Source organism: Cuculus canorus, chromosome 6 (assembly GCF_017976375.1).
Source record: "Cuculus canorus isolate bCucCan1 chromosome 6, bCucCan1.pri, whole genome shotgun sequence".
In the NCBI taxonomy this organism is placed as follows: Eukaryota; Metazoa; Chordata; class Aves; order Cuculiformes; family Cuculidae; genus Cuculus; species Cuculus canorus.
This window is the reverse complement of record NC_071406.1, coordinates 21,635,991-21,652,234: the sequence shown is the minus strand read 5'-3', so window position 1 is coordinate 21,652,234 and position 16,244 is coordinate 21,635,991. Positions and strand designations below refer to the sequence as shown.

The 16,244-nt window shown below is 38.4% G+C and overlaps 1 protein-coding gene across 1 annotated transcript in view; it reads right to left on the bottom strand.

Moving 5' to 3' along the window:
- Positions 1 to 786: 786 nt before the first annotated feature.
- LOC104054622 (collagen alpha-1(XXVIII) chain) overlaps positions 787 to 16,244 on the bottom strand; it is a 36,316-nt gene continuing 20,858 nt past the window's right edge. The window contains 16 exon segments of the mRNA XM_054070210.1: positions 787 to 1,251; positions 1,690 to 1,878; positions 3,916 to 4,005; positions 4,095 to 4,175; positions 4,807 to 5,016; positions 5,690 to 6,247; positions 6,372 to 6,408; positions 7,557 to 7,592; positions 8,391 to 8,471; positions 9,309 to 9,377; positions 10,080 to 10,148; positions 11,717 to 11,785; positions 12,475 to 12,543; positions 13,043 to 13,111; positions 14,985 to 15,053; positions 15,466 to 15,534. Coding sequence (XP_053926185.1) covers positions 1,244 to 1,251; positions 1,690 to 1,878; positions 3,916 to 4,005; positions 4,095 to 4,175; positions 4,807 to 5,016; positions 5,690 to 6,247; positions 6,372 to 6,408; positions 7,557 to 7,592; positions 8,391 to 8,471; positions 9,309 to 9,377; positions 10,080 to 10,148; positions 11,717 to 11,785; positions 12,475 to 12,543; positions 13,043 to 13,111; positions 14,985 to 15,053; positions 15,466 to 15,534 — 1,773 coding nt within the window. The 3' untranslated portion in view covers positions 787 to 1,243.

The following is a 16,244-nucleotide window of genomic DNA, read 5'->3' as shown; positions in this document are numbered from 1 at the left end:
GTCCTGTAAAGGTATGATTGCCCATTCTCTGTCCTGGCACTAAAACCAGAAATGTTTTATTAGAAACAAGCTTTTAAGTATATAAGTAATAGGAGATACATAAAATACAGGCAGAGAGAAATGTAAAAATCAATATGGCAGTGAACGGCAATAAAGAATAAACTTTATGCTGTGTTTTGTGAAAGAAAATTAATCATTTTAATCTGAAAGTCCAGATTTTCAGTTAGTTGCTTAGCATAAGAATGAATTACAGATGAAGCCTTTTGAAACTGCACAGCAGAACTTGCTTAGCATTAGTAGCTGAGTTTGTGAAGCCTTAGGCTACAAGCTCCGAACTGTCACCTAGATACGCTTAACTTAGGTTGAACTTTTACTGAGTTACACAAAAGAAGGCTCCAGAGCCAGTTCAAGACAGAATAGAGCTACAACCTGTGGCAAACCTTGAAGATAAGAAAGGAGTTGGCCTGCCTGAAGACAAGGAAAGAACTCAATAAAGATTGAGAAGACCCCAGCCCCTAAACCTCACTGGACTGTCACGTGGACAGGGTGTGAGAAGCACATGGAGGGTGGGAACTTATATCGTAAGGGTGTGATTGCCCAGGGATTTCTTTGTTCAGGATCCTTCTCCAGTGGCATCCAGCTCAAGCTGTAACATGACTCTGTACCATTAATAAATTAGCCTAAAGTATTTTTGTGCCTGAGACTCTGTCTTGGGAAACCTAGGGTCAAACCAACAGGAGAAACTTGACAGAGAGAGAAAGTGATTGAGGGAGTGAGGGAGGGGCATGCGTCAGTTCAGTGGAGCTGCCTGCTGCATATGGACCTTGGTCCTAGCAGCTGAAGTCTCGGATGGAGTGAATGTGACTCTGTGTGGTGTGTATGCTCTGGTGAGATTTTTTTTCCTGTAACTGTTGTTTTGGATGTAAGTTAAAAAAGTTTAAGAAAGAGTTGAAAATACTAAAATGCATTTTAAAATTAGACTTGGCTTTCAGAAGAGAAACACATGTCAAGTGCCACTTTAGACATGAACCAACCTAATTTAGTGATGCCAGCTATTGGTATAGTCACTCATAAATCTGTTGATGTGTTTTAATTGCATTTGTCATACATCTTGCTACCTAATGGAACCTGAGGAAAGTTTACAGAGAAAGAAATATATTTTATGCTTGAAATATTAAAAGAGGATTTGTGGGAACACTTTTGTTTAAAGAAAGTGAAGTCTTCATTGCAGAATCGCCAAGAATCAGATTTCTGTAATAGAAAAGAAATTACACAATTTTTATGACCAAAGATATCCAAAGCTGTACCTATAATTTAAAATAAGCTACAGTTAGTGATTTTACAATGGTAGTATTTGCAGATCTAGGTGAAGGAAGGGCAATTACTATGGCAAATGTTATACTTGTTTTACTATATCTTAGAAAAAAGGGAATTTTGTACTTTTGATACTGCTGAAAATTTGCTCTTTTGTTACATAAGGACTACGTCATACAATATATGCAAAAATAATTAAAGTGAGCTTGCATAGGTAGACTTTTTTTTTAAAATTTATGAGCATATGACTCTATAATGTTAACATTCTTTAAATTAGTGGGTTTTGGTTTTGCATATTTACTGCATAAATGACAACAAGCCCAAACAATCAGTACCTTCAACTTGCTCATTATTAATGTAGAGATAAGTTCCTACCTCCAGATAAAAATACACAAGCCTCTCTACATTCCTCTTCACTGTCAAAGCGGTTTGCATTTCCATCACAGCCACCATACCAAAACTGAGCACAAGCATTGGCTTGTTTATCATAATACCATTTTATGACATAAACACGGCATGGCCCTTGATCCAGCCTTAGCTTGCACCGGAGGTCGAGGATACTTTCTAAAATTAAAAAAAATGGAATAGAAACAATTCCGTTTGTAAAAGTCAATTGTATTGCATAGATTTTAACTTTTAAACCCTGATTTTATATTTTTTTTTCCTGCTAATGTTATATAGCAGTTTAAGATTCACGTTTAGTTCTACATATGTTAGCATGGCTCCACATACAAGAAGAGGAAACAATGTGAATTTCATAATTTTGAAATCTAATTTTTGAAATCTGATTATCAGCACCCAGTCTTGTAAGCAACCCAAAACTGTAAACCAAAGAGCTGTAAGCTGTTTCTGTGTGCTATTTTTTGAAGTACAAATATGATCATTATCCTTCTGCAGTACATTGATTCAGTACATTAGCTCTCTTTGTGGTGTGGGGGAAGAGGCGTTAGAGTAGTGAGAAGAGTCTTTCTTTTTTAAGATGTTAGTGCAACTTACCTATTACAATGGTAGTAATAAGTGTACATAATAGTTAACTTTTAATGTAAAGCTTGTTGCTCTAATGACTCCTACAGATATGCAATAGAGGACTGTGACATACTAAGCTAGTCTCACTCGCTTTAATAATACCATGAGACAGAAAATACTTTTCCTTCAAGTTTAATGTTGTGACATCAATAATCTGTCTTTGGCAACTGGTATCTTGCTACTTTAAAGAAAAAAAAGTTATTATCAGAGACAATAATAATTATGCCCGTGTTCCCAGGAGACATGGGCACATGCTTCTATTGCTCTCTTCTGTGGCTCCCATCATAATATACTATTTCTGGAATTCAAAAGTGTGAATCCCCCAGATGATCAACAGAATACATTTGGATATTTGATATGAAAAGAATCAATCCTTTGAGCAGTCAGCTAGTTACTATACTTTCCTTCAAATAACTTAACACTGATTTGTCCCCATTTCATCACTGAAGGAGAAATCTATTTTTTTCTGTCCAATTCTGAAATAATTATCTTCTGTCTTTAATAAAGCTTCCCATCTCCATGGACTGCCCCTTCTTGGCTGACAAAATACACTGGCCTGCCTCTGCTAGCACTATGTTCTCTTCTTGATGCCATTTATGAGCTCTGTCTCAGGTTATAGAATCATAGAATCACTAGGTTGGAAAGGACCCACTGGGTCATTGAGTCCAACCATTCCTAACACTCCCTAAACCATGCCCCTCAGCACCTCATCCACCCGTTCCTTAAACACCTCCAGGGAAGGTGACTCCACCCCCTCCCTGGGCAGCCTGTTCCAGTGCCCAGTGACCCTTTCCGTGAAAAATTTTTTCCTGATGTCCAGCCTGAACCTCCTCTGGCAGAGCTTGAGGCCATTCCCCCTTGTCCTGTCCCCTGTCCCTTGGGAGAAGAGCCCAGCTCCCTCCTCTCCACAACCTCCTTTCAGGTAGTTGTAGAGAGCAATAAGGTCTCCCCTCAGCCTCCTCTTCTCCAGGCTAAACAACCCCAGCTCTCTCAGCCGCTCCTCGTGAGACGTGTTCTCCAGCCCCCTCAACCAGCTTTGTTGCTCTTCTCTGGACACGCTCCAGAGCCTCAACATTTTTCTTGTGGTGAGGGCCCAGAACTGAACACAGGATTCAAGGTGCAGTCTCACCAGTGCCGAGTACAGAGGGAGAATAACCTCCCTGGACCTGCTGGTCAGGACGTTTCTGATACAAGCCAAGATGCCATTGGCCTTCTTGGCCACCTGGGCACACTGCTGGCTCATGTTCAGTCGGCTGTCAACCAACACCCAGAGGTCCTTCTCCTCTGTGCAGCTTTCTAGCCAGACTTCTCCTAGTCTGTAGCACTGCATAGGGTTGTTGTGCTCCAGGCGCAGGACCTTCTGCTCTAAGTGGAGCAGTGAGATTTGGAATTTGGGAAGACAAGAACTGATGAACACATTGGACAAGAACTTTAAATAGAACTGTTATAAAATCTTTAAATGATTGACTTAGGAAATCTTCAGAATGGAATCAAATTATTCTGATTCTAAGCCTTAACAAAAGTTAGTATCAGGGTAAGAGGGAACAAAATTAAAAACTAGTTATGGTCTATAACCTGGTCTTGGTGTGAGCCCTGCTGTTGAAAGAGATGATGTCATCGCTTTATCTGATGATGGTGGTTTAGATGGCAATAACGGTACCACAGCTGCAGGTGAAAAGAAACAGAATGAGACACTGGTTTTTGATCAGCCAAAAATAAGTAGAGGATGAAGAAACAAATGATGATAAAAATACCTCTAGTGTCCAGTGTTAGCAAGGATGACTGTTCCGCTTCTTCTTCCTCTTCGTAGTCTTCATATAGTACCACAGGAGGTACTTTGGTCTGAAATAAGCATTTGATTTTCTTTCCTTTACATATATTGTGAATTGTCTCAAAATAAAGAACCCCTTCATCACTTAAAATGTTTTCTAGTGTTTTTCCTTCCCATTTACCATGATTTCAGTGTTAAGAGTCAGGTTTTTAACCTCACCTCGTTGGTTCACCTCGTTGGTTTACCAGGAGGTTTCTCAATCTTAAACCTGGGATACTTTGTTTTTTAGTTGACCTTTAGAGAATTTTATTTATAGACTTGAAAATAAAGAGTAAAATTAAGTTTAATTACTATTCTTAGACTTAATTATTGCAGTATAATTGCCTTTTAATAATGTTATGTTTCATGCTGTGGCACAAATGCTGCTGTATTAAACACAAGAGTAATAATCCTTGTAATATCATCAGGGATAAATTCTGGCCCTTGGTTAACTGCTGCATGCAACATCAGAACTGTTACTCAGAACCAGCACCAAGCATACTAAGTTAAAGGAGCTGTTGCAATATCTTTTCTGTGGAAAGGTAGGGGGAAAGTTACAGCAGGCAACAGAGAAGGAATTATATCTTAAACTTCTGCTTATTAAAGCTTGCTGAATTTTCATACTGGAGCTAATGGTCGAGGAAGATCGCCAAGACTGAGAGGACTTTCTGCTGTAGATACTCCAGGTGTCTGTGCTGAAAGTGACTGCCTGTTAACCTTGTTGTTCTGAAGTATGTAATGTAAAGAACTTGAAGATACTGAATGGAAAGATGATCCACTTATGCTTGCACCATTTCCGTTATGATTGTATATTAAGGTACCATGTTCATCTTCACAAAATTGGTTGACTAATTTGGACTCCAGAGCTGTTTTAAAAAAAAAAAAAAACAAACCTCATCATACTGAGAAATTCAATGCAATTTTTTAATTTGGATTATTTATAAACATAAATAGTACACATGTACTAGTCCAGTATTCCTTTGAGTTATTTATATGCATCTAAGATTATTCTAGGCTCCTGGATTATGGCTTTTATTTCTTATAAATTTGCCATTCTGTAAGTCCTCTGCGTGGCACGAAATACAATGAGCTCACTAAAAGGTGTTCATTAGAGCTTAGTAACAACTACTAGTTGGTAGTGGAGAAATAAACGCTTACCTAGCTGATGTGAAAAAGCTCATGTGAATTGGGTTATATCTCAATGGAAGTGAATAAGAAGAATTTACCCCAGTGGGTTAGATTCTGGTCTCCAGTCCAGATTCATGGTGCATGAGCACTTACTCAGCTTAGAAAGCTAGTTTAAGCGACGGTTTTCTGACACTGTAGGTGACATCCCTGCTTGGGATGATGAATCATTGCCCTATTACATGGCTAAAAAGAAGGGAATCTGTATCTCTAGGTTCCTATTACTTTGTACCTTGTAACTGATCCTCATCAGCATCAAAACAACATAACCTCAGAGATAATGCTTTCTCCACTCTCCTACCCCATTCTGAGAAGCATTAGATACAATGCAGAATAAAACTGCCAAGAACGCACCTGGAAGCGTATTAAAGTCATCGATGAGATACATGTGTTCTCTGTCTGGATCTGACGCAATCAGATTTAGTTCACGTACAAACTCAACTTGTGTTGGATCTGAAGTATTTACAATTCCTATTGCATACATTTCGATGTTTGCCGCATGAGCCTCTCGAACAACAATATCTAGTTTTACAGCTTCTCTCTTGTCTGCTTGGCCATCTGTTAGCACAATAGCTACTTTTCGCACTCCTGTTCGAGCACCAAAAAATCCTTCCTGGGTTGCTTTACGGATGGCAGTTCCCGTGTAAGTGCCTTCTCCCATGTACTGCATTTTTCTAATTGCTTGCTTGACATCCTGTTGAGTTGTGTACTTGTTGAGACCAAATTCTAGCCGAACTTCTAAACTGTATAACACAAGGCCAATTCTGGTAGCGTTTCTGCCTACGGTTACTCTGTCTACTAAAGCAGTTACAAAGTCTTTGATAATCTCAAAATTTTCTGGTCCCACACTCTCAGAGCTGTCAATCACAAATACAAGCTCCATAGGAATTTCCTTGCATTTAATACCACAACCTACAAAGGAAAAATAAAAAACAGATCATGATGACTCGACTTGGTACCCTTTTGGAAAGACGAAGAATGTAAATGCAGTGAAGAAAAAACAGAATTGGAAATTAAAGATTTCCTTAATACTTACCACATATCTCTTTAATTAATTTAATTATATCTTCTCTCTGGGTATGAAAAAATTAAATATAAAAATATTTTACAATTTACCATTTTCAAATAGCGTATAATATTAACACTTCCAAAGATTTTTTTTTATAATGAATATCTGAGTCCTTCACAGACTTTATGAAAAATCTTAGTATTTAAATTTCAAACCTGACCTTCTGGCTTTGGAATAAGTCCCACATTTCACAATGAGCTATTTTATATCGCATACAAGGATCATTCTTAACTTGACAACAGACTAACAGCTTTATCTAAAACAATTAACTGCTGTTATTGTAAAGAATGTGTTGTGATTATTTGGTTCTCATTAAAACTTGAAGTCAAAGCCCATTCATATTTTAGCATCTGAATATGTTTATCCCTTCTAAATGTTTTGGGAGTAGAGATAGACCCAGTATCAGGAAGTGTACTGCTTGTGGTGTGCTGGCATATGACACAGAGCATCAACAGAGAATGGAAATGGGATTTGTTAACCCTGGTGTACCCAGCCCTCTCTATTGCCCAGCTTTCAGGAGCAAAGAAAGCCTTGCTGTCTTCAGAGCCGTCTGTTCAGAGAAGCAATAGCTTCCATGACATGCAGGCAAAGTGTTTCTCCTTATTAGAACAAATACTTGTTACATTTTTTTTTAAGTGCATAACAGAACTCACTTGGCATTGAGTCAGTCTTTCAAATACAACCTTTTGCTACTGCTGCTCAGCTTCCATCATAAACATCAACAGTGTTTATACACTCACTGACATACTTTACTGAATTTGGGTCTAGTGCAGTTCAGGCTTAGCAGAAGTGTAATTAAATTTATAGCATGATAAACCATGACAGGTTTGAAGATCTTTGCTTTTCAGACTCTTAAATACTTTTAGAAAACTCAGCCACCAGGTAGACACATGGGTCATCTAACAGGAACTGTAAAATAACACATAGCAGAAAAATGCCAGAAATCACCAAGAATTTTAAATTGCATTTCAGCATAAAGTAGATGAGAAAAAATCAGAAACTTTTGCGTGGTTTCTTTCCATGTTATTACAGAGCCACTTCGGGTCAGAAAGCTCTTTCGAAAATAATTATGATAGGATACATTTAATCTGACAGCATCTTGTTTTACTCACATCTTGCTGTAATGGGATTTAAATAATGGAATTTGCTTACTGTTAGGCCTTGCTCTCCCTTTGGTCCAGTTCTGCCCTGTAACAGTGATTGTTGATTAAGCTACTGCATTTAGTTAGTAACATTGTAATTCAGACTATGATGTCATCAATACCATTGTTAGAATAATATTTGGCCAATAAGAACTTTGTCTAGAAGAAGTAAGGTTCTTGTGATAATACCTTGTGCATGCAGTACCCACAGCATCCTAAGGTGGTGAGGTGTTTTATGGGAATTAGATGACATCAGGTCTCCCACTGGATCACTGATTGTCAGTTTACATTAGAGAGAATCTGTGCAAGCTTTCCTGTCTACCATATTGTGTTTGCGTCCTTTCTCAATAAACTGCATATCTGCCTGTCACCCTGGAACGATCAAAATTCTGCTTCATCATATGTGAGTGTAATAGGGCCCGTGTCAGGGCAAGAACAGCAATGGTGTTTATATATCCCTATTTAATAGTATGCAAATATCACAAAAGAAGGGCACGACATTTTGCTTTCCAGCTTTTGGGGACCTGCCCATCAGCAGAAGTTACCATTTGCCTCCCTTCATCTGTTCATTAGCTTTGAGGGGAAGGCTGAGCTACCTGTAAAATAAATTGCATATTTTGTCTTAAAATATGGTGAATGTCTTCCACTGCCGTAAGAAAGAAACTGCATCTGTGGGAAGTGGGGTATTCAGCATGGAAATGTCTTCTTTATGCCTTTAATCGTTTATATAGTTTCATTTTCTTAAGTATTTCAGATTATGTGTAGTTAAATAGCAAGAACACACAATCAAGCTTTATTTTTATGTAGTTTAAGAAAACAGACATGATAAACATGAGTTACTCACCGGTTCTCCAGATAAACCAGGGTTCCCCACATCACCTTTTTCTCCTTTTTTCCCCCTTTCACCTGTAGCTCCTCGATCTCCCTTGAAAACCATGTCAGTAAACAGACAGAAAGCGTAAGTCAGTTTTTATTACACTTTTCGCATTTCTCTCTAGCTGCTTTTGTCAAACTCACTTTCAGCTTCTAATGTGAGTCAGCAATCTTTGTTAGAGATCATTTAAATCATCTGGTATTTGTGAATTGCAGGAACAACTTGTAGTATCGGCTAAGCACTTTTATGGAAAAAAAATAAGCAGTTTGAACAATGAACCATCTCAAACAAGTATATGCAGACAGAGGGGTTTCATGGGATATTGCATGACAGAGATTATCTCTGTCTGAGAAAAATAAGACAACAATAGGGAAAAAGAGAAGAAAGGCAAGCATGTAGTTGGATTGAATTATGAGAATATCACTCTGAGAAATATTTTGGCCTAAAAAAAGGCGTCTGAAATAGCAAACAGATGAATTACTGCCTCCTGGTTTGATTCTTAGCAGGCCAGGGGATTTTGTACAGCCTTTTGAACAGATGTGATCACATAAAAAAACTGATTCCAGCCCACGTTCCTCCTTTTCTTAACATTGATGTAGTCCCCAAATTTTGCATCCTGAATGGGTAAAAGAAAGACAGTGATATTAAATCTAATATCTATATTTCTTCTGTTGCAGTAGACGATGTCTCATATGATATTACAATAAACAACAGTGAAAGAGATGCTGCCAAAAAATATTAAAACAATCATGTGAATGAATGGGGTTTTCCCAAGTCCCCATTCCCTTTTCATAGAATTCACATGCCTTCAATGAGAGCTGAGTGTAATGAGCATTTTCGGTATGTTGGGCTTGGTCTAGGACATCATCTCTGATTTAGAAATCTTACCTTCGGTCCCAAAAGCCCTTGTCCAGGGGGGCCTCGTGGTCCTGGCATTCCTTGAATTCCTTGTTCCCCCTAATGATAATCCAGGTGGTGATATTAACCCTTTGTCATCATTCATCATGCATTAATTTTAAATGTTCAAAGTGTTTTAAACTGCATTTTAACAAGTGTCTTGAGGCACTTGAGACAATGTAGTAGCTAGCTTGTATTTCTGAAGTACTTCATCAATATGTCTGCTCTAAAGATATATAATATTGAAAAACTGCATGATCGTTATTGGTTCTAGTTCTCCTGTTCCCTCTTTCCATCCCATTTTATTCCTTCTTATTCCCCCTTTCTCATTTCTGTCTTTGGAGTCTGTCTTGTTTGATTTATGCATTGGATAAAGGTGCATATTAAAGGGAAAAATTAATATTACATATAGATTCAGGGTGGAGACTCTTTGTCTACTATAGGTGGTAGTTCATATTACTGCTTCAGACTTCTCCATTGGCACAAGAGTTGGGGAAGAGGGAATGGTATTTTTAATTCTGTAAAGCTAGTTTTCACTGATATAAGATGTCCCTGCTTCCTCCTCTCTCAAAACACAACATTTGGCTTGTTGTTTACAGCAGCAGAGACAGAACATACTTTGTAAGCGCTCCTGCTGCCCTTCTCATTTTCTAGCCTGAGGCTCTCCTCATGTAAAAACCTATGTGAAATCTCCTTAACACTGTGATGGTCAGATTGACCACTCAACACAGGTTACATACTGAAGACATTGAGTCTTTATACCTTAATTCCTTGAATACCTTCACCAGGAGGTCCCGGAGAGCCAGGTGGCCCTGGGCGTCCTACGATTCCCTAGAGAGAAACCCTGCATATGTTAAATACAATATTCCTCATAAAAATACACAATAAATTGTTATATCACCGTGATTTCCTGTCCATCCGCTACCAAACTGATGTCTTTTTATAATATAAGTAGTAAGGATAAGATTGGTCTAGCTGCAGAGACTCTTTTTATCCTTTATCAGATTATTAAAAGTCAGTTTATACTTTAAAGGAGTCACTAAGCGCCTAATGCTCATCGAATGTGAATCACCATGCTGATAGAGATATACATTGTATTGACTCTAATGGTGAGATGTTGGGGACTGAATTAAGAGTTATGATACTATTATTGTTGTGTTATCTTTCATCACCATTAAGCGTACATAGTAAGACCTATACACATACAAACCCGTGTGGCATTGCAAATAAACACTTGCTGCTAATTTATAAGCTGTTTTTTAAAAGAACTCTAGAGAAAATGTTTCGCTTCGGTACGTTACTCATAGGAAAAAATCAAAGCCCACATATTACAATATTAATTTTAGACCTATATTGCTTTTTCAGTTTCCCTGCATGAAATTCTCAGTTGCCTCATTTGTAAGGATGCTGTGCACATGCCAGTCCTTGGGACGAGCACTTGCCAGGGAAGTGCTTCACCACTGCATAGCTCTGGACCTAGCCTTTGTGCCAACATGAACTGACTCTCTGGGACTAACAAACCACATTGTGCAGGTAATACATTATTATGTTGCCAAATCTTTGCATTTGACCTTGTTCGGTTTGTTTACATTCTAAAACAGTTATTTGGTATTAATAGACTCATAAAGCTGAGCTATAGGAGCATAAGAGTTTCTATTTTTGGAGGTTACATACTGAAAATTGCTTTTTATAGGTACAATAATTTTCTGGCCTTTGTCATGGTGTATATTGTATATCGTAATTACACAAATAATCCTTTTTGCAGGGATTCATGATCATATTGGTCATTAGATGATTATTGATATACTTTATACAGCAAAGAAGAGGAAGTAGTTCTAGAACTACTCAATGTTTGCGTATAGCTGTAACCGTAGTAAAGGCAAAAATGGTAAGTGCTTGCCAGGCCATTAATTTTGGCCAATATTAGGACTGAAGAAATGTCGCTGTTGAGACACGACACGGTGATGTGGAAGCAAGTTTCTTTATTGATGTTACAGGGCCGGCCAGCCCTGTAACTTCAATAAAGAAACTTGCTTCCACATCACCGTGTCGTGTCTCAACAGCGACAAAGAAATTTCTGCTGCTCAGAAGTTTCATCAGTCAGGGCATCAGGTCAGTTTTATCACTGACCTTCACTGCAAGATTATCACTTTATAATTTATTGTATGCAATAGGAAGAAGGCAATGGCTAGTTACCAGAAACATTTGATTTTCTACAAAATAAATACACTGTATTCCTTATTTATCTTATTTGTTTGATTAGTTGTTTCTAGTTTAGAGTGAAGACAGAAAATATGGACATGTGTATGCATGATCACACATTTATATAGAATACTTTTTTAAAAAAAATTTTTAAAAGAAAATAGACAATGGGAGACATAATTGTTTAAATGGCTTACTTTTGGTCCTGGCAGGCCTTCTCCTGGGGGACCTGGGAGACCAACTGGTCCTCGACTACCGGGATCACCCTGAAAGTTGACACTTCAAAAAATAAGTAGTGAATACAAAAGTTTAATTTATCTCTAGAATTTCCAGCATCTGTTGTACTGAAATGGGATAAAGAGAGGAGGATTACTGAACACCAAGGAAGCAATGCCAACCTATGTGTTGTATGTCCTGTAGGCAGGACAAGGAAGTTATTTGGGATAAACAGCGGCTAGAAGTCTAAATATATTCAGTACAGATACACTCAGTTATGCAATAGTTACACAGGAATTATAATTCTTGTATCATACAATGAATTCCAGGTTCCCCAGACCAAAACAAAATGGTTTTGCTTGCTGCCTGTCAGTTGAATCAGACTCCATGTTCACATTAGCTCTGTTCTAGCTTTTTTCCTACCAGTGCCTTCAGTCAGCTAGGGGCGTGAGGGGGGTGGAAGAAAGATGTACATTCTTTTAAGAGACCTTAACCATATTTAAATAGCAATAGTCAATCCCTTAATTGCCTGTAAAATTCCAGTAATCCTGCAATCAGCATCAGGATGAGTTCTGAAGTAAAGATTGAAGATCTTTTAAGGGATCTACCTTTTATATACTGACAAGTCAGTTAAACCTTGATTAAAAGGTATTCTGACTGTGATCTATGGGTAGGAATTATAACTGCATGAAGTATAGTACATACACGCATTTACTTTTCTACAAGTTAAGGTCTGTACCTTAGGTCCTGGTAGTCCAACTCCATCTGGTCCTTGGTCACCAGGAATTCCGGGAAGGCCTGGCAGGCCCTGAAATTGTATTTACAGACAGAATATTAATTTAATTTCCAGCTATACTGACTGCATGCTTTTGTTAACATTAATATGGTGGTAGCCTGAATACATTGTCTCTTAGTGTGAACACTGTGGTCTACAACTAGTTAAATTCTCTGGTCTATATGCTCCTGATTGGGAATAAATTGTCTATGTTTGGACAGCAAAGAGTATCCTACATTAAGATATTGAGGGAACTAATTGAAACATCAGTGATACTATAGAGAAAAAAAAAGCCCCGCTCGGAATAAGCTACATTGCATAATCAGGAGGAGTGGAGGACATGGAGGGTGTTGGACTACTTCAGATGGAGATTTCTTCTTCCTTCTATGCTGAAATGCATTTCCACGGTCGAGGAGCCTTTTTAGTCTTTTAGAAAGCAAATCTTTCCCAGCATGTCAGCCATGAAGGCTAATGCTTTGGTGTAGCACTTGTTCGTTCACAATTTGCATTAAAAAATGGTCTATAAACTTACAGGTGGGCCAGGGTAACCATCTCCTTTTGGCCCAAAGGGCCCGGGGGGTCCTGGAAGACCTCGGTCGCCCTGATGAAGGCAGGAAAAAGAGCAGAGGTGAATGCCAATACAATTAGCAGGAAATTTTCCAGAGAAAATACACTGCAAGTTTATTTTATCTTTCTGTCTACCTGCTAATGTATTTTACAATGTGAATGATTATTGTAAGTTATTAATCCTGGACTAACACTGGGATATTTAATAGCACTGAGGATTTACAGAACCTTTCACTTCTAAGACATCACATTGAATCTTCTACAAGAGCTCAATCTGTTGTCATTTGCGGCCTACATAAAAGAAGGAATGACTTCTTGTAACTGGAGAGACCTTATAATTCTTATTACTGAAGATAGGCGAAGCTCTGAAGAGCATTGGGAAAACACTGTATAGCTGCTGCAAGTAATGTATGTTTGTGTGGTGAAACAAAGGGTACAACAGGGGTTTGTGTGGCCAATTTAAAAATGTTTTCTATCACAAGGTTCCTGTCTGTTTTTATTGTTCCAGAACTGTAATGCTGTGGAACCTTATTAAAGGTATTAAGTATAACAGGAGCTTCCTAACAGCAATACACAATTAAGCTCCTTTCATGGATCCAGACAACTGGAGTATCTCAGGAGCTGATTTACCAGGGAAACTATGAAGACTTTAACCCTCCCAACCACACTGGATGGTGCAGTGAGTTGCTCAGTTACAACTGGATGGATGATCAATATTGTATTTTTCCCTGTAGCTACCTAAAATATAGGCATGCATAAGAGCGGCAGACAAAGGTCTGTGCGAAAATAATTGTAAGAAAATGAGACTGTAAAAGGTTTTACCCTGTACAGCTTAGTGCAGATGTGTGCCTGAGAGTGAATCAACAGCAAAACCGCTAATACTGACAAAGTCAGCAAAAAGTGAAGAACACAGTCACGGAAACATGCGATGTCACTCAATTGCAAGAGCTCTGGGGGCTCAAGGCTGAGGGAGAAAGACTTGCAACTCTTAGCAAAGGACCTGCTTCCTGTTGGTTAATTCCTGTTAGATTCCCAGTAACAGGACAACATGCAGTTCTCTGAATTAACTGACTGCACCAGAAAAGTATGTGATTCCATCATCATTATCTCCTCCTGATGAAAATAAATTTAAGGATCTTGTAAACCACTAACTGATCAAAAACAGATAGAGATTATTACATTTCTCATAATTCTGTCACTGTCTTCCATTCACTCTAAGAAAAAGAGATAAGGGCTATACTCAAAAGTACTGTTTACTAAGTTGACTAAGTAAAAAAAAAGCGAGGGTGGCATGATCCAGTTTATTTTGAGAAACACAGGTTGAGAAACACATGTCCGACGTTTCTTGGTATTCAGACAAAATCGTCCCTGGAATGAAAAGCAGCTTACAAAGGCTGAATCTAGGTAACACTGAGGCAAGACTAGAGAAGTGCTAGAGAGAAGTCCTTCGAGATTGGCTACTTGTTCATATTCTTCTTCCACTACTTAAGGCATCTCTTCTCACATCACCAGTTTGGCTCATGTCATGAGATCTTTTTGAAGCCTGTGAATTACCCTGTTTCAAAATTAGGAATAAAGCATAGGAACCTGGCTACGAGAATTAACTGTGCTTGACAAGTAGGCACACAAATCAGGTGTTCTCTCTATATTCACTCCTCATCAATTAAAACCTGACATTTTTCTCCTGGTTCTATGCCATGTGAAAGCTTATTTTTCATGCAGCCTGGAAGACTGACCATCCATGGTCTCCTGGCTTTGAAAATCTTTATACTCTGCCAGTGTTGTACAACATACACCTTAAGAACAGTGGAATACTTGGCCATCCTAGGCAATCTGCTGTTGCTTCACTGAAATCCTGCCTTATTTTACAGTTTGTCTAGAAATCAGTTTACCAATTTAGGAGATACCTTTGCTCCAGGAAGCCCAAAACCTGGTTCTCCAACTGGTCCAGGAAGACCAGGTAACCCAATGTCACCCTGCAATGAAGAAAATACTTGCTCTAGTTACGTATTTATTAACCACTAATCACAGACTGTGGTTTTGGATTTCTGTTGTACAAATTTATATACATCAAGCATAATAGCTAATTTTACTTTTTACTATTTCAAGCATTAAGCACCAAAAGCAGAAGAAAGAAAAGTATTTTGATATCCAAATTATCCAAAACAAAGAAATGAACATAGGTAGGCCACACCTCAAGCTGGCACACAGTTAATACCAGAGCATAGTGGTAACTAGTCTGGACACAATCCATAACTCTGCTCATAGGAAAGAGGAAATGTTATTGACTTCATAAGGCTGAAATTATTTACATGAATAATAGCATGGCCTACTTCACAGTTTTCACCCTGTCTTTATAAGCACTAAGAGTTGCAGTATGGATGCTACCTTTGGTCCAGGCACAGCTCTTCCAGGAGGCCCTGGCATTCCAAGACGTCCTGGGACACCAGGCTCACCCTGCAGTGAAGGAAAGAAAGCAAAAATGATGGATTTTTGTGGAAGTTAGCATGAGCATCTCACAGAGAAAACTTTTAAAACATTTTTAGATTGTTTTAAATAGTCCATTTAGTATACCTTTTTACCCCTTTTTATTTTCCTCTTATCTGGCAAAACACACTCTTGTGTGTATCAATAGCAAAGGACTTAATAAGAAACTGGAGGAGAAATCTGGCATAGCCCCTCTCATTTTCAGTGAGTACTAAGTATTTGAGTAGAAACTCCAAATCCATAAAAGAATATCAGCCATGAATCAGTGTATAGGAGAATAAATTTGTCACGTATATATGCCATACGCCATATTATCTTCCCAAGTATTTCAGCATAAAAATATCAGTATTAGTGTCCCTTAACTTTTTCCAAACTGACAGGGAAACAATATGGTAAATGCAAAAAGTTTTAAAAAATGCTTCTGGATCATAGAATGGTTTGGGTTGGAAGGGACCTTAAAGGTCATCTAGTTTCAAACCCCCTGCCATGGGCACAGACACCTCCCACTAGACCAGGCTGCTCAAAGCCTCATCCAGCCTGGCCTCGAGCGCCTCCAGGAATGGGACATCCATGACTTCTCTGGGTCATCTGTTCGAATGCCTCACCACCCTCACAGGAAAAATTTCTTCCTAATATCTAATCTAAATCTCCCTTCTTTCAGCTTAAAATCATTACCTGGG